The sequence below is a fragment of the Pseudonaja textilis genome, chromosome 10 (genome assembly GCF_049901715.1).
Source record: "Pseudonaja textilis isolate UNSWEBS1 chromosome 10, rPseTex1.2, whole genome shotgun sequence".
In the NCBI taxonomy this organism is placed as follows: domain Eukaryota; kingdom Metazoa; phylum Chordata; class Lepidosauria; order Squamata; family Elapidae; genus Pseudonaja; species Pseudonaja textilis.
Window position 1 is genome coordinate 5,126,470 of NC_141999.1, and position 22,869 is coordinate 5,149,338.

Consider the following 22,869-nt stretch of genomic DNA (forward strand, 5'->3'; position numbering starts at 1 on the left):
TGCCTAAGAAGGAGACCCTGACAAATGGCAGTCCAATCTCTTCTTGAAGGTCTCAACTGATGGTGCTCCCACAACTTCCGAGGGCAAGCTTTTCCATTAGTTGATGGTTCTCACTGTCAGAAGGTTTCTCCTTATTTCCAGGTTAAATTTCTCCTTGTTCAGTTTCCATCCATTATTCCTTGTCTGGCCTTCAGGTGCCGTGAAAAATAGCTTGACTCCCTTCCTCTCTGTGGCAGACCCTCAGATATCAGAACATTTCCATCATGTCTCCTCTGGTCCTTCTCTTCGCTTAGACTAGCCATGCCCAGTTCCTGCAACCATTCTTCATATGTTTTAGACTCCAGTCTCCTCATCATCCTGGTTGCTCTTCTCCGTACTTTTTCTAGAGCCTCAACATCTTTTTTATAGTGAGGTGACCAAAACTCAATGCAAGTTCCTTGAAAGAAGGAAGATGTAGAATTGGTGCATCAAATACCCACACATGTTAATCCACTGAATGCATCAGCTTTATTTACTTTAATAAATAACTCCAAAAATAAATGGAGAAGAGTATTTCTTGCAGGGAAGAGTCTGTCTTGAATAGTCTTCCATAAGAAATAACTCTTCCCCATTTATTTTTGGAATTACATATTGATGTAAATAAAGCTGAAAAATAGAGTTAGAGTTTCAGAGCTGAAGCTTCTTTGACTTCCCAATCTGGATCTACAGTCCTGGGATATTTGAGTGGTCTCCCATCCAAGAATTAGCCCAGTCTAGTGTTGCTTGTATGTTCTGAGGCCTTGATTCATGAAGCAACCCTTGGTTTTCTTAAAGCTCTGAACTTGGGAGGTTAGTGTTCAGATGATTTCCTGGACTTAGTACTTCTCATGTACTTGTTAGTACTTATCAATGGTATATAGCCATGATGGTGAACCTATGGCACTGGTGGCACGCAGAACCATTTGTGCCAACACGTGAGCTGCAGGCAAACTTACTTCACTGGGCATGCACACATCCCACAGCTGATTTTCGGCCGGTTTGAGGCCTTTTTCAGCCTCCCAAAGACTTGAGGAAGGCTTCTACAGGCTTCTGCAGGTTTTGCAGGCTGAAAACTAGCCTCACTTCATTTTGGTCACTTCCTGTTTTTCCAAAAATGCCAGAAATGATGAAACGGGGCTAGTTTTCATCCTGCAAAGCCTGCAGAAGCCTGCAGAAGCCTTCCGCAAGCCTTTGGGAAGCCGAAAAAGGCCTCAAACTGGCCAAAAATCAGCTGTGAGGCGCAGTGCAGATAAGGGGATGGCGGGGGTGGGTGGGGATTACCTGTGTATGTGTACGGGACGTGGGGTGCACATTGCCTTCTGGGTGCTGGCATGTGAGTGCGAGTGTGTAAGCGTGCACACAATTTTTGGCACAGGACCCCAAAAAGGTTAGCCACCACTGATATATAGGGTGTCCTGCTTGAGTATAGTAGAAGACCTCTGTTATTCATGGTGCTATGTTGGTATATTAACAGAGCCTTTGCTTTCTTCTTTTTGAGGGTCCTCGCGGTTTCAGTGGTGCTCAGGGTGAAATGGGCCCCAAAGGAACACGGGTGAGTACAAGTTCTTTCCAGCCCAGCCAGATTTGGGAATAATCACATAGGGAAACTGGCTTAATTGTCCATTAGAGGTCATAAATAACTTTTTGTTTTCCTTCTAGGGGCTTCCTGGGATTGATGGCAAACCTGGATTTCCTGGGACTCCAGGGTTGAAGGTAAGAAGATGCTTTCAAGAAGTGCAACATCTGGCTATTCATGGTTGATCTGAAAAAGCTGAGTGGGGTCAATAGCAGCACATCTGGATGGAGAACCACCATAACCGTATCGGTATGGGTGCTGCCTTGTCTCTTTTGACCACCCCTTCCATTAGCCCACTTTTACCTAGGGGAAATAATATCCAGAGATGAAATGGGGGAAGTCATTTTTTTAGGGCCACCAGAACTGGGGCTGGAACAGATTTTCTTGTGTTCCCCTGATCAGGGAACCGGTCCCTGACCTGGGAAACCCAGATGTTCCCTGACTTTATGTCCCTGGAGATGAATAAGTCATTCGCTGATCCAGTTTGATTCTAGATGACTTCAGGGAGATAATCACCTATGATGGTTTTTTCAGAAATGATCCTGAAGTAGGTTGCCACATCATTCTCCTAAGATGCTCTTCGACTTCCTAGGTAGTCTATACCTCTGTAATCCTTCAGATGTGCGACACTGGTTGATCCTGGTAAGCTTTTTGAAATCAACCAGGAATAGCCAGAGATTGCCATGACTGTAACATGTTTCAGATGTCTTAAAACTCATAAGGCAATGTAACTACCAATTTAATGGAACTAATATAACCATAAATCTATTAAAATTAACATTTTAATGTAATTGTTAGAATACTGTAGATGGCAAGAGAGGAATAGGGGGTGTAAAAAACATAATTTTGGGCCAACATTTGCCTCAGGGTGCAATTTAGCCTTTCTTTTCACTTGTTCAACATTTCTATTAACACCTTGGTTGATGAAGTGGGTGGATTGTTTATTGAGCTGCAGGAGAGATGTGTTCGATGAATTAGATTATACCTTAGTTGCTAGAAATGGAATTTGATTCAAAACAGTGTTGATAGATGAATGAAATGGACTGTAAAAAACAGAATGAAGTTTTGCACTTAGGAAACAAAAGTCCTTTGTGTGAGTGGTGGGGGAAAAAACTTGGAATGGTGGTTGATAACAAAACTGGATCTGAGCCAGCAAGATGTGCTGTCCCACACATACATGTAAGTGTGGTTCCATTGATGTTCCCCGGCAGTTTCCTTCACCCAGCCTCAGAACTGCCCCAAATAGATCTAGCCACAAGGAAGACAAGGTTAGTCCACCAGGCAGTGGCCAATAGTCCATAAAATAATGGAAAGTTGCTGCAATAAATAAGTCCATCAAACAATCTTAAATCCACCAGGCCAAACTGTAAGAGCTCACTTGGTAAAAGGAGTTCAGAGTCTTCAAGGCAAAAAGTCAAGCAGAAAACACCAGAAACAAACACATACACCATAAAGCAAACACTTCCCAGCAATGCCTCCCTCTGTCTGCTGTGATAAATAACTTTTCGGTGCAGCCCATCGAGAGGGATGTGGCCTTCTCCTGAATAATCTGGCAGATCTCCATTGCTCTTGTCTTTTCTCTGCCCTGCGTGCTCTTGGATCCCCCACAGAAGGCAGCTCCTTCTTCTGCTCTTCTTCACTGACCGTCTGCTCCTGTAAGCTGTCACTAGCTGAAGCCCCCTATAAATCTCTTTTTCGGTTGGCTGTTCAGAGTAATTGATTAACTCAGTTCCTAACGTACAGGGAATGAGCTTGTCTTCTCTGAAGCCGACCTCCGAAAAAGAATCTGAGGAGTTATCCAAAGGAGATATCACACAAGATGTGAAAGCAAAGAAGGGGAATGCAATTGTTAGCCTGCATCAACTCTGTCTAATGTTAAAATCATAGAAGGAATCAATCCACTTGACAGGTATTCCTCAACTTACAACCACAATGGGGACTAGAGTTCTGTCACTAAGCAATGCGGTCCTTAAGCGCGTGACTGCTACTTGACTGCTTCCAATTTTACAACCTTTTCCAATGCAGCCATTAAATGGATCTGCCTTCACCCGTTGACTTTGCTTGTTAAAAGTCCCCTGGGAAGGTTACAAACGGGGATCCCATCACCCTGGGACTCCGCAGTGGATGTAAATACATGTCGGTTTTCATAGGCCCAAATGTTGATCATGTGACCGTGTGGACGCTGCAACGGTTGTAAGTGCTAGGACCAATTTGTAAGTCATTTTTCTCAGTGCCATCGTATCTTTGAACAGTCACTAAACAAATGGTTGTACGTTGAGGACTATCTGCGTTCTGCTTTAGGCAGGTAGTCAGATCTACAGGCTGGGATATTCCGTTTCAAATTTAGTTCCAGTAAGTTCTTTCTGTTTCAAAGAAAGGAAATCTGTCCGGTAGCTGATACAGTGAATCCTCGACTTACCCCCCAAATTGAGCAAAAATTTGCTAAACAACAGTGCTAAGCAAGACAATTGTTAACTGAGTCTTGTCCCATTTTACGAGCTTTCTTGCCACAGTGGTTGAGTGAATCACTGGAGTTAAGCTAGTCACATGGTCGTTAAGTGGCTTCCCGTTGTCAGAAGGTCGCACAAGGGGATCACGTGATCGCAGGACACTGCAAATGTCATAAATATGAGCCAGTTGCTAAGTGTCTGAATTTTGTTCATGTGGCCATGGGGATGCTGCAACGGCCGTAAGTGTGAAAAATGGTCACTTTTCAGCGCCGTTACAACTTTGAAGGGTCATTAAATGAATGGATGTAAGTAGAGAACCATACTTGTACTTGCTGTTCTCTTTTCATCTTTCCCCATTTCCTTATCTTTTTTTGCCATCTAGGGAAGTGTGGGTCAACCAGGCCTTCCTGGGCCCCTGGGACACAGAGGAGTGGCTGTAAGTATTGTTCCAAAATGGAACAAATTCCGTTCCATCATCACCCAAAACTAGACCTGCATTTTGCCAGTGTTTAAAATCAAACACCTGCTGTTTGATTTTCCTCCAAACCACACACACACACACACACACACACACACACACAAAACCCAGCCCAACCCCGCCACCTCCAAAAAAAAAACCCCTTGAAGCCTCCTCTGAAAGAAAATCACCAGGTTTTTGTTAAACACAGACTGGTACCTGCCCAAATTGTAATCACTGTAAATTGGAAATGTAATGGGAAAATTATGTATTATGAAAAGGTTCAGGGAACCTTTTCCCAAAAGTGAAAAGGACAGATGAATGGGGAATTGTTGGGAATTGCTACAGAAGTGGGTTCTTTCCAGTGGAACAAGAAGGGCCACTTGTGTTCAGAGAAATAATTGCGTCTGTAATTGTTGCTGAATTTCAAAACATCACTTATTTTCCCAGGCTGCCAGAGTTTCTAAAACGATGCCAGGGCGTTGCAATAGGACAGTTAGTGGAGTAATTAAAAGAACTGGAATTAAAAAAAAAACCCTTCTGTCTTAGACATGGAAACCACACAGATGACCTTCGTCCAGTTCCTTTCCCTCATCCCTCGAAGAGAAAAAGACTTTCTGAAAATGGTGCCAAGAAAACTATAGGAATTTGTTCATGTGGATCTAGGGTGGCCCTACCTTTGCCACGGACTTCAACTTCCAGAATTTCCCAGGTAGCCAGGGGGAATTTTGGGAGTTAAAGTCCACAAGTCTTAAAGTTGCCAAGGTTGGAACACCCCTGATGTGGACACCAGAAGTCAAGATTGACTTGAAGACAACAGTCGGTTTGGTGTAGTGATGATGACCCTGGACTAGAAACCAGGAGACCATCTACCTTGGCCAGTCAGCTTCTCTCAGTCCTAAGAAGGAAACCGTGGCAAACCACTTCAAAAATCTTGCCAGACTTGTCAAAGTAGTTACCAAGAGTCAAGTTACAGGGACATCCCAGGGCACTAAAGTATTCCTTAGCTGAGCTTGCCATCTAAGACTATTTTGCAACAATGCCCTACTCTTAGAGAGAAATATTCTGGAGCTTACAATAGGCTTCTCTACAACCAGATCATTGAAGGAATCATCCTATAGGAAGACTGGATGTAGGGCAAATAATTTGGATTTTTTTTCCAAATTATGGAAGGACATAATTAAGTGGGGAACATGCTAGCAGTATTCCAATATTTGAGAGGCTGGGGGTCAATTTATTTTCAAAAGCACCAGAGGGCGGGACAAGAAATGATGGATGGAAACTAATCAAGGAAAGAAGCAACCTGGAATTGAGGAGAAATTTCCTAATGGAGGAAAATTAACCAGTGGAACGGCTTCCCTCCAGAAATCGTGGGTGCTCCGTCACTGGAGGTTTTTAAGAAGAGACTGAACAGTCATTTGTGTGAGATGGTATAGATTCTCCTGCTTGAGCAGGGGGCTGGACTAGAAGACCTCCAAGGTCCCTTCCAGCTCTGTTCTAATTCTGATGTATTCTTGTCTCCCAAAGGGTTTGCCAGGCACTCCTGGGAGCAAAGGTGGTCCCGGAGAAAAGGTATGGACTTGAGCCTCTTCCTGTTCTTGTTACTTGAATTATTAGCTTATTTTACCTCCTCCATGCACTTCTGATGAATTGGGATTGGCTTATAGGCATATTCTCTTCTTAATGTCTTCCTAGGGAGAACCAGGGACACGTGGTCCATCAGGTTTACCTGGGCCACCTGGAAAAATTGTAAGTACAAGAGGATTTCCATCTCTTTCTCTCTTCTATCAACCTCAGTGTGGAGAGCATTGAAAAAAATGTACTTTTCATTACCTTTCTTGTTTCCTATATCTGCCCCTCCCCCCCATTTTGTGGGGGCATTATTCATCTTTTTTTTAAAAGCAAGATGATGCCCAAAACAATGCATTGTCCCTCCATCTCACCGTTTCCAGGTTGCAGCTCATGTTCACGAAAGCGAAGATGGTGTCTGCTGGTGCAGTGGTAGCTCAGAGGCCCCTGACGAAGGAGAAGGGGGCCTTTGGGGACCACCCTGCCTTTTCAGAGGGCATCGCCCACATCTGCCATAAAGCTTTGTGGTTCTGAACCCCTTGAAGTGGTCAAAATCATATTTCCCCAGGAAAATTGAAGCTTGCTGCTACTTAAATGGATCTGCAAGGCCAAGGCATTCTGCAATTTTTTTTCCATATTGCAAATAATATGGGAATAGTAAAGTCGAAAAAAAGGAGAAAAAAAAAAAAGAGAAGTTCAGACTGGCTGGCTAAGAGAGGATCTAAGGCAGAAAGTCTCTTTCGTTGTAAGGATAAGTGATCTGCCATTACTTTCATTCAGGCATTTTAAAACATTCTTAATACAGGTAGTCCTCGACATACGGCCTCAATTGAGCCCAAAATTTCTGTTGCTAAGCAAGACACTTGTTAAATGAATTTTCCTCATTTTACAGTCTTTCTTGCCATGGTTGTTAGGTGAATCAATGCAGTTGTTCAATCGGTTACACCAGTGGTGGGAATCAAATTTTTTTACAACTGGTTCTGAGGGCGTGGCTTGGTGGGCGTGGCAGGGGAAGGATATACTGCAAAATCCCCATTCCCTCCTCACCCCACTAAACCTGCTTTCCAGATTTGACGTTTTTACCCACTTATTGAGTCTTTCAGGAGAGAGGAGGAGGAAGAGGAGGAGGGGGCAGCGGGGGTAAGCCGGTAGAAGGGTTTTTAATATAGCTGCCCGTTACAATGGATTCTACGTTCAACTGGTGATGTCTCCTTAAGAATTATCCAAGTCATTTAGCCCGAGCCAGCTAAACGTTTATTTTCCAAAGACATCTTTCAAGTCACCTTTCTTGTCTATAAATATAGAAATAAAGAAATTCAAGAAATAAATTCTTGGAGTTGGAACAATTCCCTGTCTGGGGAGACAGTCCCAAGCTCCATCTGGCATTTTGCTGGCTATTTCAAATTCCCCCTCCAAAGAAAAGCTATGATGCTTGCTTCAGTTGCTGCCAGAAGGGGGAAGCATTGCCCTATGAAATGATACAAGCAAGCCAGCAAAGGCCACTTTTGGGGAGCTGAACAAATCACATAAGTAACTTGGACTTACTTTCGTAGCATGCACGTTGTTCTTTGATTCCGTATTTATTCCTCCTGCCACAGGGTTTTTGCAGCAAAAGGCTACATTCTTTTTCTTTTCTTTTGTTCTTCACCGCCTCTTTTAGGGAGAGCCCGGCCCAGCAGGAGCAGTGGGTCTTCAAGGCATCTCTGGTGTGAAAGTGAGTCTGCAAAGAATCGTAGGCTTTCAATCCCTACAACTTACAACTCTACTATTCTAATATTCCAAAATGTCCCCTGTGAAGTGAGGTATTTCTTCCATCATGTGGATGGGAGAGAGTGGATTTCAGTTTAGGTTGTCTGTTTAATTTTCCACAAAAAAAGTTTGATTTTTTTTCTAAGACTTTTGAGAGGCGATCCATCCTCTCCTCTTAAGATACAGTGTTCTTTTTTTGAAATCCTGATCTTCTGTTCAGGCTGGAGTTACTGTGAGTTACAATGGTCCTTCAATGATTGAATGGCAACTTTTGGCCTCTCTCATCATGGCTCATATTGGCTGGGCCTTCTGGAAGGTGTAGTTCCACCTTTTTAGTTCCTGAATCCCTCTTTTATGTGGAAAACTGAGAGTGAATGGCGAATCAGACCTCCTGATTCAGTCTTTCAATGTAGACTCAACTAGGAAGTCATGCCTATTAATACTGTAACTAATTTTATTATCAACTTACAGAAAGAGAACCTTGCAAGGCTGAATGTGGTTCCCCCTCTATTTTTGAGAGCAAAGGAGGGGCTTGTCTGAGTCACTTACGTAGATGAACTTTGGTGGCGCAGTGGTTAGAGTGCAATACTTCAGGCTACTTCTGCTGACTGCTGGCAATTTGGCAGTTCAAATCCCACCAGTCTGAAGGTTGACTCAGCCTTCCATCCTTCCGAGGTTGGTAAAATGGGGACCCAAATTGTTGAGGGCAAGAGGCTGACTCTGTAAACCACTTAGGGAGGGTTGTAAAGTACTGTGAAGCAGTATATAAATCTAAGTGCTACTGCTATTACAGTTCCAGCCCTCATTCAGAATTTTCCTTATCTGACTATTGTCTTGGTTGCAGCTCTTCCTCCTGTTCCTCAAGGTTATTCCTTCTGCCTGTGACCACCTGATCTTCCATCCTCTCTTTTGCAGGGAGATCGGGGTGAGAGGGGGCCTACGGGACCTCCAGGTCCACAGGGGAAAGGGGTGAGTATGAACCCTTGGATCCAAACAGATCCCCTTTTTTCTTCCTGCCAAGAAGGAAACAGAGACCCTTGGGAAGTTAAACTCCTTAAGCAATTGGATGGTCATTTTTTTCTTTGTCCTTTCTTATTGCCATGGATGAAATATTTTTTTGTAAATAAGGTGGATACAGCCTATGTCAATCATCTGTGCCAAATTGCCTCATAGTGGGGCCAGTTCTATTTAAGGCAAGGACACTTTGCTAATTGTTTAGCTTTCTCTAACCCAATGAAAAGAGAGCCTGTTTGGTGTAGAAGAAGAATTCGAATTCTTTTATTGGCCAAGTGTGATTGGACACACAAGGAATTTGTCTTTGGTGCAAATGCTCTCAGTGTACATAAAAGAAAAGATACATTCATCAAGAATCATCAGGTACAATACTTAATAATAGTCATAGGGTACAATAAGCAATCAAATCATACTAGAAAACAGTCCATATAAATTGTAAGGATATGATTTATATGGTGTAGTGGTGAAAGCATCAGGTCAGAAAGTGGGAGTCTGGGAGTTCTAGTTCTGCCTTAGGCACATGTCTAGCTGGATGACCTTGGGCCAGCCAGTCACTTTCTCTCAAACCTAGGAAGAAGGCAATGGCAAACCAATTTTGAAAGTCCTTGGCAAGAAAACTATGCAAACTTGTCCAAAACTGGATACAACTGAATGGAACAAAAATGGACAAAAATCATCTTATTCTTTAAGGACACCCTTATATTTGGGAAAAAAAATGAAACCAGCCATGATCAGTGGTTAATGCAAAGATTTATATTGAATTTAATTAATTTAATCTAATGAATTTAGATCCTTTATATCATTTCAGATGTAAAGCAGAGGGGCTATTGGTCACGACAGATTTCAGAGCTAACTCCCCCACCCTCAATTTATGGCTTTAGCATGTATCCACCAGGCAGGGTAAAAGTTATTACTGTTAATTAACAACACTTTGCTTTTATGAATTGTATATCTTTCAGACAGCCTGTGAAAGTTGCTAAGCTATTTCACATAAAATCTTTGCCAACTATTCTTTTGTGGCCTGCAGATACAGTAAAACTTTGATTTTATGGCCCAGCTGGGAGGAAAAGATGCATTAAATCCAAATACACACAATCTACAGACATTATCTGGACTGATTCACCAAAATTTGTTCTTTGGCAAACTCAATTTGTTCCACTTCATCCAAAACTTATTGACGGGTCTTTGGTGCTGCCTGAGCTTGGTTGTTTTCTTGCAGAAGTTTCATTACCCAAACTAGGTAACACTATCAGTGGAAAGGAGAAGGGTTTGCTCTCTATTTATATGTAAGTGCTCTGATGATGTTAACTAGTTGGGTCATGAAACATCTGTAAGAAAACAACCAAACTTAGCACCAAGGACCAGGGGTGCGATTCAACAGGTGTAACAACTGGTTCAGTGAGCACGCACTTTGCGTGGGCGCAGAGGGCTTGATACTGATCTTCTCCTGCAATCTCCCTGTGTGTTAAACAGCTGGTGTGCGGCCATCTGCTATGCCGCGCGAAGCAGCTGAGGTTGAAAACCAGTAAATAAAGGTCAGAATAGAGCCGGGCGGATGGGCCCAACAGCTGATCATTGGATCGAACCAATTCTCTGACAGATGATCCTCAGAGCTACCGGTTTGTCCAAACTGGGCCAAACCAGTAGAATCCCATCCCTGCCAAGGACGACTCATTTCAACCCTGAGCTACAAATATTATCCTTTATTGATTAAACCTATTGAAGTGTAAAATTCAGGCTTTATTGTAGGAGCAAGAGACTGTTTGGGTATGTTTGTATGTTTTATTCCTCTTTTTTCTGCCTCACATTTCATGTTTCTTTTTTCTCTTCCCTTTCAGGGCGCTAAAGGAGACCAGGGGCCCCCTGGAATTCCAGGGCCACAAGGACTCCCAGGAGTTAAAGGCAGCAAGGTAATATTTTTATCTTCCTGACTTGAAGTCAAAATTCTGTGATCAGCGATGGTCAATTTAAAAGCTCTGATTAAAAAAAAACACACACTCCGCAAGATTTTTGTCTTTGCAATCCCCATTTTTCCTGGCAGCTAAATTTTTCCAGCAGTGTTGAATGATTTCATGTAGCATTGTGAAGTGCCTAGAAGTTTAAAATGTTAACTGATTCATGAAAACAGAAAAAAAATAGATTTGATAATAGCTTATATGTCCTCACAGAACAGATCAGATGTGGCAATGTAACGAGATTTTGGCCACTGTAAATATTTAATTAAAATGTTTTGATTGTGAAGATCTTTGAGTGCTGCTCAGTAGAGTTATTGTAGTCATAGCACTCATATGTGTCATATTACTGATTCTCAGTTATATAGGTGCCCTCCAAAAGGTGTTTTGTGTGTGTGTGTGTGTGTGTGTGTGTGTGTGTGTGAGGCGGGAAGTGGGGGAGGGAATGGTGACCTTGCCCACTTCTGATGGTGTGTGAGAATGACCTTGGCAGACAGGGCAGAGATACTGCTTAGAGAACTGATTTTTTTTTCCTTTTAACAACCCTTTTATTCCTTGCATCAGGGTGGAGTCGGGGCGACTGAACAAAGCTTGAGAATTTACTGGCCAGATGCCTTTCCTGGCGCCTTTGCAGAGTTTGCAACTCATTGCACCCAAAGAGAGAAATATCTGCCGCTACCTAGGATCAAACTCACAGCCTCCTGATTGTGAGGCGAGAGCTCCACCTCTTAAGCCACTGCACTGCTCTGCCTAGAGAACAGATAAGAGAGGGAATAACCCACAGCTGCATTAATGGGTGGAGAAAGAGGGTCAGAAGGGACCCTCCCTAAGTTCCCAAGCTCTAAAGGTGATTTGTACTTGCAAGATTCTGTTTAGGCAGCCTCACAGTAAAGTAGAATTAGCTCATCTGGTTGTTTTTTACCTGGTCTAGCTGAGAAGGCTTACATTAATCTTACATTACAGTTACAGCAATAGCACTTAGACTTATATATCGCTTCACAGTGCTTTACAGCCCTCTCTAAGTGGTTTACAGAGTCAGCCTATTGCCCCCAACAGTCTGGGTCCTCATTTTACCCACCTTGGAAGGATGGAAGGCTGCATCAACCTTGAGCCTGAGGAGAGTTGAACTGCAGGCAGCCGGCAGTCAGCAGAAGTAGCCTGCAGTACTGCACTCTAACCATTGCACCACCGTGGCTCGCTCATTATGCAGCTGCAGGTTATGCCTTATCTTATCTGACCATTCCCTACCACTACTACCGTATTGGTTTGCAAGGCAATTCTTAATGCACTTACTCCTCACTGAGATCCTGAATGATCCAAAAGGTGGCTTGTCCTGATCTGGATAACATTAAAATTGGTGGCCCAGAATAGAGACTTGGATTGTTAATTAGATTGCTTATAGTAAGAACAATACAAGAACCTTGTGGGATCAGATTTGGTTTTCTGCAGTCTAAACATCCCCAAATGATATTGGTTATGATTAGATTATCTAGTTTTCCTGGATATTCAGTTTGGGAATTGTATAGTCCCAACCCATCTGGAGTAAACCTGTTGAAAACCTTCACAGAGTGCTGCAATAGATTCCAGGTCTTCTAAATTATCGTGCTTTTCCCTTTCCCTTCCCTGTAGGGCTTCCCAGGAAAAATTGGATCCAAAGGCAATATCGTAAGTACATCTGTTGCATTTTTCCCTTTTAATCATCATTATTACACAGCTACCCTAGTAAAGCAACCAGCAATTTATTGCCTACTCTTTTGATCATATTTTATTTCTTTAAGTTTTGTTCTGGTGGTGCCTTCAGCATAAAATATTCCCTGGACAGCTAACGAAACATACAAAGAGCTGTACAATTAATCATAGAAATCAATGGAGAAACAGCAGCAGATGCAGCCTAGCCAATAACTATGAAATAAATATGGAAAAACAGAAAGATTTTCATGAGCCCAGACAGTCTCGGTGCATGTGGGCAAGTGGAAAGATTAAATGGCCTGGGATAATGGAGAAAAACGATATTGAGCTCTCACAACTGCAGCGCATGTTCACAGAAGCAAGATTCACACGGACTTCCCACCCCCACCCCACCACCCAGGATCCTGAAATGACATTGCTGGTTTACAATAAAATGGCTGAATTTCAAGGTTGCTGTTGACTCCTCTTCAGATAGGGAAGGAAATGAAGCAGGAGGAAGCACCCTTCAACCTAGTCACCCTCCTACCCACCCCAAAAATGGGCTGAATGAGCTTGATCCTATCAGTTCCACCAGCAGATCTAAAGACCGACATGTATAAAAGGGACGCAATCAATCATCGCAATGGCCACAATGCTATTTTCATTCTGTTGACTTAAAGCATCAGATCCTGTGGATGTCTCTGTCCAGAGGTCAAGCTATCTCCAAACGTAATAGTTAAGATGTATCTTCTCTCTGCTCCAGTAGCTTGAGGGTCTCTCTTCATCTAGGACTTTCCAAATCAGAGCTGGGCATTTTATGGCCTCTGGGCCACATCTGTACCTCTGACTGTCCTTGTCTGGTTTGTGTGAAGTCAATTGGAAACCAGAAATCAAAAATAAATGAGGGAGCTGCAGTGGGCAGGTGAAGCTGAGTTGGGTCCAGTTCTGCTTGGTCACAGTGCGCTCCTTCAGTTGGCTGGTGGCCGATGGAGGGCAAAGAGAAAGCGCTTTTCTGTACCTTCACTGCGCTGCCCCCTTGCCTGGAGCAGCCTGAGAAGGCAGTAGCAATGGTCATCGCGTGAGAGGGCTGATTGTTATTATGGCTTCTTCTTCTTCTTCTTTTTTTCTCCTAGGGGGATTCTGGTGTTGAAGGCCTTTCTGGAGGAAAGGGGCAGAAGGTGAGATGGTCTACAGCAGAGTTTCTTAATCTCAGCCCTTTTAAGAGGAGTGGACTTGCAACACCCAGAATTTTCCAGCTAGCAGGCAGGAGTTGAAGTCCATTCCCCTTAATGATTAACGAGCAATTTCCAGAAGTGATTAAGAAAGGAAATAGGTGAATCCAGTATCCTTTCAAAGGGGGTGGCTGTCGTTTGAGCAAAGATGGCTATTCCCTTGGCTCCCAGAGCTCTGAACCTGCTGGAGACCACTGTCTTGCAGTCTCCTGATGGAGAGCTGATGTCTGGAGTGAGTGTGAGTGATCCCGTGTCCTCTCCCTGTCCACAGAGGAATTCTTAGAAGCTGACTTAATTTGCCAGCTCCTTGATAGAATAACAGAGTAACAGAGTTGGAAGGGACCTTGGAGGTCTTATAGTCCAGCCTCCTGTTCAAGCAGGAGACCCTGCACCATTTCAGACAAGAGACTGTCCAGTCTCTAAAAACCACTCTCCAGTGATGGAGCATCCTCAACTTCTGAAGGCAAGCCGTTCCACCGGTTAATTGTTCTTCCCCAGAAGGCTCAAAATCTCTTGCCTATTTGGACCCTCAGCTAAACATTTCTCCTTGTTCTTTATTTTTAGGGTGAACTGGGGGAACCTGGACCAAAGGGACAGGTAAATTTGCTATTATATCTTATTTTGAACAGTGTGGTTTATCTTGGGTATCCACATATATAAATATGGAAAAATAGATACCGTAATAACTTTTGCGATTGGGCATGAGAAATAACTGTTCTTATGGGGAAAAAGGCTTGGATAATGGGTTATTTATGCTAAGAACAAAACGATAATTTTGGCAGATCTGTAACTTTATATAAAAAATAGTTTTTTTATCTCTGTAGCTTATCCCTTGCATATACCATATAATTGCACTGTTTTACATTTTTAACACCTTCAAATAGCAAAAATAAAAAACTGATAATAAATGCTAAGGCAAACGTCAGACAGTTTTCTTTAACATAATACAAAGCCACGTTTGCTACGTATTGGAACATTTTTGCATCAAATATTTTTAAGATAGCTAGATCTTATTTTTTTCTTTACTCTCAGGACTCCTTCTGACTTTTGAAAATCATTGGAAGATCCCAAAAGAGTTTTTGTTTACATGAGTTATATTTTTTGATATTTACCATATTAAAAATTAAAATGGATGCATCTGTTACTACTTCTGCTTCTCATCATTTGGAGGGATTTTAATACAGCTGGTGCTCAGTTAATGACTATAATTGGGCCCAACAACTCACTTGCTAAGTGACATGGTTGTAAAGTGAAAAATTCCATGACTATGTTAAGTTACAATGACACTTCCAGCAGTTCCACTTCCGATTGTTAATTGAATCATGGGCACACCTGCTGGGGAATTCTGGGAGTTGAAGTCCACACATCTTTCAGAGTTTAACATATTTTATTGACTTATAAAACATTATAAGATACAAAATACAAAAGTAAATAGAAAAGCAGCAGGGAGGAAGAGGGGGAAGAGAAGTGAGGAAGGATAAGAAAAGAAAAAGAACCATTGACTTTTGACTCTCTGATGCAGTAAAAAAGGCACTAGCATCAAATCACAGCTTTTTACTTTCCCATAATAATACAAAGAAGCCATTTCTATAAAGATCAATCAATCTACTCAGTAAAATCCAAAATCAAAGTTTTATTCTTTTCCACTTCAAGCACGAATTTCAGAAGCGGTCTCCATGTGGAAACAAAAGCACTTATATTCTTTTCTTTAATCAAACTAGTCAATGTTGCCATTTCAGCCAACTCCATCAACTTCTGCAGCTATGCATCCGTAGTACAAATCGAAGTGGCCTTCCATTTTTGCCTTGCTGCTGTCAACATATATAGTAACAAAGTCCCTTTTTTTTTTCTTCAGGTCTTTTTCATTAGGCCCGAAAGGAAAAGTTCTGGTTTCATTTTGATCTCTGTTTTCAAAATTTTCTGTATTAAAATATGAATTATACTCCCATTTATTTATTGTTTTTGCTTTGTCACACGTCCACCCTTGATGACAAAAAGCCCACACACCCTAAAGTTGCTGAGGTTAAGAAACTTTGCTCTTGTCCTTTCACAGCAAGGCATCCACGGGGAACCTGGTTTTCCTGGACCTCCTGGAGACATTGGAGCACCTGGAGTCCGAGGCTTTCAAGGACCTCCTGGCCCCCGAGGGCTGAATGGGGAACGTGGTGTACCTGGAATGCCTGGGTTGCCAGGTGGCCCAGTAAGTAAATATTATAGAAGTTCCGTGCCGTGGTGGAATGCCACTACAGAGCTGGCATATCGGCAGTTTTTAAGGCCAAATGACTTCAAGTTCAGAATTCTCTATCCCGTGTGACCATTGTGGAGAATTTTAGGGTTCATTTCCACACCTGTGAAGAATGGTGTCAACCTGGTATATACCTCACAACAGAAGAGGAGATCTTAGAGAGAAAAGATCTCTAAGATCTTTTCTTCTCTTAAGATCTACTGAGAAGGTTTCATTATGACTCTGTTCATGCGAGTTCTATCTTCCAATTAGTACCGTGTTTCTCATATAATAAGGCCGGGTCTTATTATTATTTTTGAGCCCCGAAAAAATGACTAGGCCATCTTTTCGGGGGTGACTTAATTACCCCCCCCCCTTGAATCTTCGGGCAGGCGGCGACGGCTTGGATGTTGACCTCGGCATTGGTGGGGCACTTCGTATTGGGGTCAACGCAGGCAGCACCATATCTGGGGGTGCATCAAAAGTACTTCCTAATGGCAAGCCCCCCCACCATTCCCCCACATTTTGCATGTTTTAATATAGGCCTTAATTTTGGGGGGAGGGGCTTAATTTCATTTCATGCCTATAAAACATGCTGGGACTTCCTATTGGGGGAGGCCGTATTGTTGGAGAAACAGGGTATCACCTTGGCCAGGATTTTTCTGGCATGGAATTAGACCAGTGAGCCTTCCTGGAACACAAAAGAGGGATTACCGACGTTACTTGGGATACTTGTCAAAGATTAGTGTGGTACTGTTGTGACCTGGCCTTCCAATTGCAAGGTGTCTCTTTCCTTGGGTCCCTCAGCCATCCCCTCTTTCAGAGGTTGAATCTTAGAGGAGGCTTCCCACTCCAACTTGGAACGAGTCCCTTGAAATGAGACTGCTTTTGAAGAACTTTGATCCTTGACTTTTGAGAGCCGTTTCATTATTGTGAAAAGAAGAATGTTTGGCAGGTCTCTTCTGAGGTGCCTCTGCACAAGTCTCTTCTCCCTGAGATAATCTGCTCCACGCAGAGACGCTCCTCTAGACTGCCACCCTTCTAAACGCAATTTCACTTTCATGAAGGACGTTCTGGTGAAGCACCAGTATGACAGCGGTGTGAGTGAAAAACCTTCAGGAGTAGGAAATTACCGTTCTTAGAATTCCCCTTGAAACATTGTAAACGGAACTCAAGGACCTTCAGCTTCCATGGTTGCAAGAGGAATTCTAAGAGCCATAGCTTCCTACTCTTCCTGGGTTTTTTTTGCAATGTTTTAATTAATTATGCCATAGCAATCTCTCTCTTTCCCTCCCTCCCTCCCTTCCTCTCTCCTTCTCCGTCTCTATCATCTCTCTGTATCATCTTTGTCTATCATCTCTGTGTCTCTGTCTGTCTACACATACAGTATATTCAGATATACAAGTACAGATGCATATATGTATACATGTACATATAAATATGCATATACATGTAACCTTTGAGATGGTGTTGACTCCTGGAACCTGGTTCCTGCAGTTTTTTGGCAAGATTTTGGAAACCTTTTCCTATTGCTTCCTTTCCAGGGCTGAGAGAGAGTGACTGGCCCAAGATCACCCAGTTGGCTTCCGTGCGTAAAGTGGGACTAGAATTCACAATCTCCAGCCTGGTGCCTTCACCTCTCTTTTTCACTCTGCTGGCCTTGATATTGGCAGGAGCTTCCAATACCAGTCCATTCTCTTTCCACCCAACTGATAGGAAAGGGCAGAACAGGTTGTTCTGCCAGGGCCTTGTTCCCTACAGAGAAAGGAGAGGAAAATACAGAAATAAATGCTTTCCTTTTTGTTTTAATGCACGCTGTACACATTTCTCCAGCATAGAAATTCCCACTAAAAAGCTGCATCTATGGCTGAAGATTTCTCTCTCTCCCTCCAGCCTGTGTGTGTGTGTGTGTGTGTGTGTGTGTGAGAGAGAGAGAGAGAGAGGGTGGGGAAAGGAATGACAGGCCTGAGCCCAGATGCTGGTAGGCAAGTGAAGATTGAATGAGAACTGAAGCAGACCAGTTTTTTTTTTACCGACACTGCTTGAGTATAATAACTTGAAGCCTCCCTGTGGGGATCTCAGGTCCTGACAAACTGATTTAAGAGTGTTGTGGTTGCTGGCATTGTGATGTAGGAGCAGATCACAATCCCACAGCTTCTCTTCCGTTCCCCAGGGAAGGGACACCGGAGACCAGCATATTGTTGAAGTCGTGGTCAAGATGCTGCAAGGTCAGTGTATCAAAAGGGCACCGCTGGCCAAACCACACACGTGAACCCGTGTGGTGGCCGAGGGCCAACAGGAAATTAAAGCTCATGAATCAAACACCAATCATACGTGGCAGTGATTCATCCCTGTGGGCCTGGCACTGAGCTGTAGACGTATGTGGGGCTTACAGCTGGGCCTCCTGATTGATGTTGTGTGACATCCCTCGAAATGTGTATGTCTCTTTTTTAGTAAGTTTCATTGAAATGCCATTGTATGAACACCCATCTCCGTGCTTAAAATCCATCCCCAACTCTCGCTAACGACACCTTGAATTTTGCCCCATTGAAATTCTGCTGGCCAGTTTTTACAACAGGGAATCCTCGACTGACGGCCACAATTGAGCCCAAAATGGATATTGCTAAGTGAGGCATTCGTTAAATGGGTTTTGCCCGCATTTTACGACTTTTCTGGCCACAGTTGTTAAGGGAATCATTGCAGTTGTTAACTTAGTAACCTGATTGTTAAGTAAATCTGGCTTCCCCATTGACTTTGCCTGTCCGAAGGTCGCCAAAGTTGGACACATGACCCTGGGACACAACGGTCATAAGTATGAACCAGTTGCCAAGCATCTGAATTTTGATCACATGACTGTGGGAATGCTGCAATGGTCCTTAATTTGAAAAATTGTGATAAAGTCACTTTTTTTTCAGTACCATTGCCACTTTGAACGGTCACTGAACAAACTGTCGTAAGTCAAGGACTTCTGTAATGTGATGCGGGTTCATTGGGGATTCAAACAAGATGCAGATGGCCTGAGGATGGTCTGACATGCAAGTTTAGCTTTAATTAATGGCCATTCATTAATCCATATTCAGTAAAACCATCTGTGCCAGGGGTGGGGAATGATGGCCCCTTTATGACTTGTGGACTTCAATTCCCAGAATTCCTGAGTCGGCCATTTTAATATGTAAGACTCAGGTTCTAAAGCAGAGGTGGAACTATGGCCTCTTTATGACTTGTGGACTTCAACTCCCAGAATTCCTGAGCCAGCATGACTGGCTCAAGAATTCTGGGAGTTGAAGTACACAAGTTATCATTCTCCACCCCTGATCTAAGCAGAGGCCATCCCTAGACCAGGGGTGTCAAACTGGATTTCTTTGAGGGCCAAATCAGCATTGTAGTTCTCCATGGGCTGGCTGGCAGGGACAGACACCTGCAGCCCCTGACTGCAGAAGGCCCCCCTGTGCCCCATTTTGGCTGGCACAGTGCTGCAGAAGGCCATTCAGGCTGAAAACGGGGCATGGGGGTGATGCCCATGGCCCCAACATGTCCCATTTGGGCTGCCAGAAGCACTGCAGGCTGGTCCTTTGCTATTTTCAGGCCAGCCCTGCAGGCCAGATTTAAGCACCCCGCAGGCCAAATCTGGCCATCGGGCCTTGAGTTTGACACCCCTGGACTTGACAATATTGCCTAGACTCAGAAGCTAAGCAGAATCAAGGCCGATTGCTTCCTGAAGGAAGAACCACCAAAGAATTCCAAAACTGGTATTATGCAAAAGATATGGGCAAGTGTTCCATGTTCATATCCTCAAAGTTCCCAGAAATCAAGCAGCAGTTACAGAACACGTTTTACCTGGTTCGGATTTAATCCATTTTCTGAATGTCTACAGTAACTTGAATCATAAGCTAACAAACTAGCTGGGTTCATATAAAACATTAATCTAGAAATTGTTGAACCGAACAAAAACTAATCCAGCTCATCATGTTGTGCAAATACAGCTGCTAGGATAGTAATTAACACAGTTGCGTAAACACAGCTGTTGAGGAGCAGAGTACATTTGTGGAGAAACATGTCCTCCCTGTCTGTCTTGAACCTCCTGAATTTGGGAAGGGTGGCAGAGGACACCTGGGAGATAAAGGACTGCTTTTCTTTTCATCTTTGCCTTCCAGAACAACTGGCTGAGTTAGCTGTGAGTGCGAAAAGAGAAACTTTGGGTGGAAGCGGCGTGATGGGACCTCCTGGCCCTCCAGGGCCCCCTGGACCACCTGGCTCCCAAGGCCCCCATGGACATCCTGGTTCCCGTGGTCTTCCAGGAATCCTAGGAGCTGTTGGACAGATAGGCAACACTGGACCCAAAGGTAGGAAGAGGTCTTTGCATGGAAACTTCATGTCAGGTTTTGTTGTTATCTGATGAGGGTTTGGAAGACATGAAGAGACACCTGCAAATTCATTCCTGATCAATAAGAAGAATGTTATCCTTGAAGTTCCTAGAGAAGCCATTACAAAGAAATTACAAAATACTCTATCCTAATTCTTTAGGAAACGTGGGTTCTAAATGGGGAATTCTTCCTCCACCAAACCTTTCAACAAATCTTGTTAAAGAAGTCTTAATTCATACTGGGAAAAGAATTACTTTCAGCTAGAGGCAACTGCCCAAACACTAGATACCTCCTCTCTACTTATTGGATATCAACAACATCTGGAGTCAATTGCCTGGAGAATTTTGCCAGGAACATCTGTTCAATCCCTCAGTATTTTGGGTGGTACCTTTATCTTGGTGCTACTAAAATTCATCCTAAACTGAATTCAGCCTCTACCACTCCCCAGTGGATCCTCCTGTTCTCCTTTTTCAGTCTCAAGCTGTGAAAGTTTCATTTTGTTTTTCCATTATAAATCATGTTATTGGGAGTTGTCATCCCAGTATAATTGCAGGATCTGTTCTGACCCAAGCCTTGTTCAAATTAAGCAAACACAAACTATGTATAAAAGCAAACCTTTTTAAATGCGGCACTGGGAATTCTGTGCATTCCTAGCCAAGAGTCATTTAAAGCTAATTGTCCAAGATAAAAGCAAGTCCTTTCAAGGTTACAAAAGGCTGCCAAGAACAGAAATCTAATTACTGATAAATATCCACCAACAGAAGTTTCAAAAACAAACCGGAGTTAGCGGGGCTTCAGTGAGGACTCAGAATCTAAAGAACTTCCTGCAAGAGCACATCCCCGAGGGCTGGTTTTTATCCCTTATGGGAGGGGCAATCACCTTTCAGCCTTACTCCCGAGTCGCCCTTGCTGCTTCAGCTGCTCTCTCCTTCGAGCAGCCCTGTGCACACGCGCACTGTGCACAGGCTCCCCTTGTTCCTCTGCCTCGCTGCTGCCAGACTCCGAAGGCTCCGGAGGTAGCACCCCACTCCCAGATGGTCCTGGCCCCATCCCTACATCGGATGCAGGACCCTCGTGCAAGTCCTCAACAGCCTCCCTGACTGGTTCCCTTTCATCCTCACTGTCGGAGACTTCTGCCATCCGCACTGGTTGCCGGCGAACCATAACAGGATATCAAAATATTTCTGAAGTATTTTCTTGATAGAATCTGCATAATCCATCCAAGCACTAAGATCAGCTAAGGATTTCTGTGGCTATTGTCTTACAGGTCAGTTACTTAGAGATAAGGGTTAGTGTCAGCTCTTTGAGGTGGGTCTGATCCGGAAACAAGAGGCCACATTTTGGAATTATGTTGGTACAGGCTATAATAACAGATTCTTAGAGATTGGTGTAATGATCAAGCAACCAGGCTAGAAATCGAAGGTTGTGAGTTCTAATTCTGCATTAGGCACAATTCCAACTGGGTGACCTTGGGCCAGTCACTCTCTCTTAGCCCTAGGAAGGATGCAGTGGTAAACCACTTCTAAAATCATTGCCAAGAAAACTGGAGGGACTTGTCCAGGCAGTCATCAGGAGTTAGCACTGACCAGAAGCCATTAAACCACAGAATCTTCAAAGTCTGATTATTTTTCTCCTTTTGCCCCTGTTACACTCCAGTGAGTTAGGGTGGAGCCAGTCTGAATTCCTTCCAAGTGTTTGTGTCTGCATCCTGGGTTTAAAATGTGCCTTTGTTTTTGAAACCCCTGTGGCTGTCTTTGTCATGCCCCTGGTAGAGGCTGATTATAAGGAAGAGGAGGAACAGCCAACAGGGAGTGGGAGTGTGGCCCCGGAGGTGGTGGAGGAGGATGGGGAAGGGCAGAAGCCGGCTGAGCAATCAGAGGAGGACCCAGGCCTATCCCCTATCCATCCTAGGGCACGCAGGGAGGAGACGATCAGGGAAAAGCCTGGTCTACCTGGGAGGAGAGGGCCATGATCCTCCTCATGGGTTGCAGCCGTGAGTGCTGTATAAGAGTTTGGAACTGCGTGTTCACAGACGCTGAAGACAAATTATTTCTTTCCTTGGATGAGGTTTATCTTTGTCGGCATTCTTCCCATGGACTCTTTCTGGTTATCTTCCTGGAATGTGTGATTAATTATCTTGGTTTGCCTTGGAACTCTCGTCAATATGGTTTGTTTTTGGTTTCCTTTTGCTTCATTATCTACTTTTTGAATTTAAACTGTGACTAATAAAACAGCGAAGCTAAGTTGAAGGCATTACAATACCTTGATTCACGTTTTAGTTTTTGTGTTATTTTTGAGACGCTATGAGTCATCACAGTCTTTAACTGGAAAGAACTGGAAAGAAAGTCCAGTGAAATAGTAAGTCTAGAAAATGTGGATCTAATAAGGGTTCGCTGTTGTGGTTTCCTTATCCCACAGGAAAGAGGGGTGAGAAAGGAGACCAAGGAGAAGCTGGCCGTGGACATCAAGGGATGCCAGGGCCTCTAGGCATACCAGGTGAGAGGATCTTTTGGAGCTACCTTGAGAGAAACAGACGTGTAAGATTGGGTTCCTCCTCCAAGTGTGGAATAACTGCTAGCTAATCACTGACACGGGA

The 22,869-nt window shown here is 43.5% G+C and overlaps 1 protein-coding gene across 1 annotated transcript in view; it reads left to right on the plus strand.

Moving 5' to 3' along the window:
- The window catches only part of COL9A2 (collagen type IX alpha 2 chain), a 53,038-nt gene that overhangs the window by 28,797 nt on the left and 1,372 nt on the right, over positions 1-22,869 (plus strand). The window contains exons 17-31 of the mRNA XM_087939568.1: positions 1,517-1,570; positions 1,678-1,731; positions 4,427-4,480; positions 6,029-6,073; positions 6,197-6,250; positions 7,731-7,784; positions 8,735-8,788; positions 10,672-10,743; positions 12,415-12,450; positions 13,587-13,631; positions 14,250-14,282; positions 15,739-15,885; positions 18,083-18,137; positions 20,064-20,252; positions 22,692-22,769. Coding sequence (XP_087795694.1) covers positions 1,517-1,570; positions 1,678-1,731; positions 4,427-4,480; positions 6,029-6,073; positions 6,197-6,250; positions 7,731-7,784; positions 8,735-8,788; positions 10,672-10,743; positions 12,415-12,450; positions 13,587-13,631; positions 14,250-14,282; positions 15,739-15,885; positions 18,083-18,137; positions 20,064-20,252; positions 22,692-22,769 — 1,024 coding nt within the window. The remainder of the gene's footprint in view (positions 1-1,516; positions 1,571-1,677; positions 1,732-4,426; positions 4,481-6,028; positions 6,074-6,196; positions 6,251-7,730; positions 7,785-8,734; positions 8,789-10,671; positions 10,744-12,414; positions 12,451-13,586; positions 13,632-14,249; positions 14,283-15,738; positions 15,886-18,082; positions 18,138-20,063; positions 20,253-22,691; positions 22,770-22,869) is intronic.